This window comes from Coturnix japonica, unplaced genomic scaffold, assembly GCF_001577835.2.
Source record: "Coturnix japonica isolate 7356 unplaced genomic scaffold, Coturnix japonica 2.1 chrUnrandom1528, whole genome shotgun sequence".
Taxonomy (NCBI): Eukaryota; Metazoa; Chordata; class Aves; order Galliformes; family Phasianidae; genus Coturnix; species Coturnix japonica.
The window spans coordinates 1-3,908 of NW_015440602.1; the positions used below are offsets into that span (position 1 = coordinate 1).

Here is a 3,908-nt window from a genome sequence, read left to right on the forward strand (position 1 = left end):
CGTGTACCTGGAAGCCTTAAATTGACTTGGCCCGGGACCCCCAAACGAGCCCGTTCCCCTCAAAGTCCCGGGACCCCCAAAATGGGGAGAGCCGGGACCCCCGATATGGGGGGAACCCAAAGCCCCAGGACCCCTGGGACCCCTGAAATGGGGAGGGCTGGGACCCCCAGGAGCCCAGACATGGGGGGGGGGAGGACCCCTGGGACCCCCGAATTGGGGAGAGCAACGACCCCCGGGACCCCCAATATGGGGGAGAACCAGAGCCCCAAGACCCCCGGGACCCCCAAAATGGGGAGGTTTGGGACCCCCATTAGCCCTGATTTGGGGGGTATAAGGACCCCTGGGACCCCCAAAATGGGGAGAGCCAGGACCCCTGATATGGGGGGGATCCAGAGCCCCACAACACCTGGGACCCCCGAATTGGGGAGGGCTGGGACCCCCAGGAGCCCTGATTTGGGGGGTATGAGGACCCCTGGGACCCCTGAATTGGGGAGAGCAACGACCCCCGGGACCCCCAAAATGGGGAGAGCCAGGACCCCCGATATGGGGGGAACCCAAAGCCCCAGGACCCCCGGGACCCCCGAAATGGGGAGGGCTGGGACCCCCAGGACCCCCGGGACCCCTGAAATGGGGAGGGCATGGACCCCCAAGAGCCCTGATTTGGGGAGGGTGGGGACCCTTGGGACCCCCGAATTGGGGAGGGCCAGAAGCTCTGATGTGGGGGGAACCCAAAGCCCCAGGACCCCCGGGACCCCCGAAATGGGGAGAGTTGGGACCCCCAGGAGCCCCGATTTGGGGGGGACAAGGAGCCCTGGGACCCCTGGGACCCCTGAAATGGGGAGAGTAAAGAACCCAGGGACCCCCAAAATGGGGAGAGCCGGGACCCCCGATATGGGGGGGAACCAGAGCCCCAGGACCCCCGGGACCCCCGAGATGGGGAGAGTTGGGACCCCCAGGAGCCCAGACATGGGGGGGACAAGGACCCCTGGGACCCCCGGGACCCCCGAAATGGGGAGAGCCAGGACCCCCGATATGGGGGGAACTCAAAGCCCCAGGACCCCTGGGACCCCCGAATTGGGGAGGGCTGGGACCCCCAGGATCCCAGACATGGGGGGGACGAGGACCCCCGGGACCCCCGAATTGGGGAGAGCAAAGACCCCCAGGACCCCTGGGACCCTTGAGCTGAGCCCCCGCGCTGGCACCCGGGGATGGGGTGAGTAATAGGGGGGGGGGGTCGGTGGGGTGGTTGGGGGGCACTTGTGGGGGGCAGCTGTGGGGTGGTTATGTGGATCTATGGGGCACATGGGAGGCTGGGGGGCAGCAATGGGGCTCTATGGGGCTGCTATGGGGCAGCAGTGGGGCTCTATGGGGCTGCTATGGGGCAGCAGTGGGGCACTTGGGGGGCTGCGGGGTGGATCTGTGGGGGGGGCTCTGCTAGGGCAGCGATGGGGTGGTTGGGGGGCAGCTATGGGGTGGTTATGTGGATCTATGGGGCACATGGAGGGCTGGGGGGGCACTATGGGGCAGCAATGGGGCTCTATGGGGCACATGGTGGGCTGCTATGGGGTGGTTATGCAGATCTATGGGGCACTTGGGGGTCTATAGGATGGATCTGAGGCACTTGGGGGGCTGAGGGAGCACTATGGGGCAGTGATGGGGCGGTTGTGGGGCAGTTATGGGGTGGTTATGTGGATCTATGGGGCACTTGGGGGGCTGGGGGGGCACTATGGGGCAGCACTGGGGCTCTATGGGGCAGCAATGGAGCTCTATGGAGCTCCGTGGGGCAGCAATGGGGCTCTATGGAGTTTCTATGGGGCTCTCTGGGGTTTCTATGGGGCTCTATGGGGCAGCACTGGGGCTCTATGGGGCTCTATGGGGTTTCTATGGGGCTGTATGGGGCTCTATGGGGTGTCTATGGGGCTCTGGGGTTTCTATGGGGCTCTATGGGGTGTCTATGGGGCTCTATGGGGCTGTATGGGGTCTCTATGGGGCTGTATGGGTCTCTATGGGGTGTCTATGGGGCTGTATTGGATCTCTATGGGGCTGTATGGGGTTTCCATGGGGCTCTGTGGGGTTTCCATGGGGCATCTATGGAGCTCTATGGGTTTCTATGGGGCTCTATGGGGTTTCTATGGGGTTTCTATGGGGCTCTATGGGGCTCTGTGGGGTTTCCATGGGGCTCTATGGGGTTTCTATGGGGCAGCAATGGGGCTCTATGGGTTTCTATGGGGCTCTATGGGGTGTCTATGGGGCTCTATGGGGCTTCTATGGGGTTCTATGGGGCAGCACTGGGGCTCTATGGGGTTTCTATGGGGTTTCTATGGGGCTCTATGGGGCAGCACTGGGGCTCTATGGGGTTTCTATGGGGCTCTATGGGGCAGCACTGGGGCTCTATGGGGTTTCTATGGGGCAGCTATGGGGCTTTATGGGTTTCTATGGGGCTCTATGGGGTTTCTATGGGGCTCTATGGAGCTCTATGGGGCTCTATGGGGCTCTATGGGGTTTCTATGGGGCTGTATGGGGCTCTATGGGGCTCTATGGGGTTTCCATGGGGCTCTATGGGGCTCTATGCGGCTGCTATGGGGCTCTATGGGGCAGCAATGGGGCTGTATGGGGCAGCACTGGGGCTCTATGGGGCTGTATGGGGCAGCAGTGGGGCTCTATGGGGTTTCCATGGGGCTCTATGGGGTGTCTATGGGGCTCTATGGGGTTTCTATGGGGCTCTATGGGGCAGCACTGGGGCTCTATGGGGCAGCACTGGGGCTCTCTGGGGCTCTATGGGGTTTCTATGGGGCTCTGGGGTTTCTATGGGGCTCTATGGGGTTTCTATGGGGCTCTATGGGGTTTCCATGGGGCTCTATGGGGCTTCTATGGGGCTCTATGGAGCTCTATGGGTTTCTATGGGGCTCTATGGGGCAGCAATGGGGCTCTATGGGGCTCTATGGGGTTTCTATGGGGCTCTATGGGGCTGATGGCCCCGCCCCCTTCCCCCCATAGGCCCCGCCCTCCCACTTCCGCCCTCGCCCCGCCCCTCGAACGCCATTGGTCCGGCGGTTCGGCCCCGCCCCTCCCCCCTGCGCCCCCGATTGGATCCTTGGAGCTGCGTCACTTCCGGTGCTCGCCAGGCCCCGCCTCCTCCTGAACCTTCGGCTCCCTCACGTGACCCCTTCGCCGACCAATGAACGACGGGGCAAGACGGAAGTCCCGCCTCCTGCACTGGACCAAAGCGGAAGTTCCGCTCTCATCTATATCAGGGAAAAAACCGGAAGTTCCGCCCTCAAGGGGAGCGGGCCGTGTGCACTGAAGCCTTAACCCCGCCCCTAAAGTGGGCGTGGCCACAAACGAGCCAATAAAAACACACCGCTCCTCCAACAGCGTGACGTCACTCGGCCGAGGGGGCCCTAAAGGGGAGCGGGCCGTGTGCACTGAATCCTAAGCCCCGCCCCTAAAGTGGGCGTGGCCACAGCGAGCCAATAAAAACACACCGCGTGACGTCACTCGGCCGAGGGGGCGTGGCCACGTGCGCCGTGCTGAGTTGGCAGTGGGCGTGGCCACCAGCTTGGCGGGAAAGCGAGGGGGCGTGGTCACGTCGGTTTAGCCACGCCCCCCTCCCCGCAAACCACGCCCCCTTCGGTATAGGCCACGCGAGCTCCCCTTAAGCCACGCCCCTTTCTGTGTTAGGCCACGCCCCTCCCTCATAAACCACGCCCCCTTTGTATCAGGCCACGCCCCTTCCACATAAGCCACGCCCCTTTCTGTGTTAGGCCGATCACGCTCCTCATAAGCCACGCCCCCTTCTATATTAGGCCACGCCCCCTCCTATAAAGCCACGCCTCCTTTTGTATTAAGCCCCGCCCCCTCTTATATTAGGCCTCGCCCCCCCCCACGCGTGTCCCCGCCCCACGCGT

The 3,908-nt window shown here is 63.4% G+C and overlaps 1 protein-coding gene across 1 annotated transcript; it reads left to right on the top strand.

The window, feature by feature from the left end:
• The first annotated feature begins 6 nt into the window (after positions 1-6).
• LOC107307892 (nascent polypeptide-associated complex subunit alpha, muscle-specific form-like) lies at positions 7-3,372 on the top strand. The gene is made up of 2 exons (XM_015851387.2): positions 7-1,213; positions 2,998-3,372. Exons 1-2 carry the CDS (start codon positions 82-84, stop codon positions 3,180-3,182), a joined length of 1,317 nt encoding a protein of 438 aa, XP_015706873.1. The 5' UTR covers positions 7-81; the 3' UTR covers positions 3,183-3,372.
• Positions 3,373-3,908: the final 536 nt, after the last annotated feature.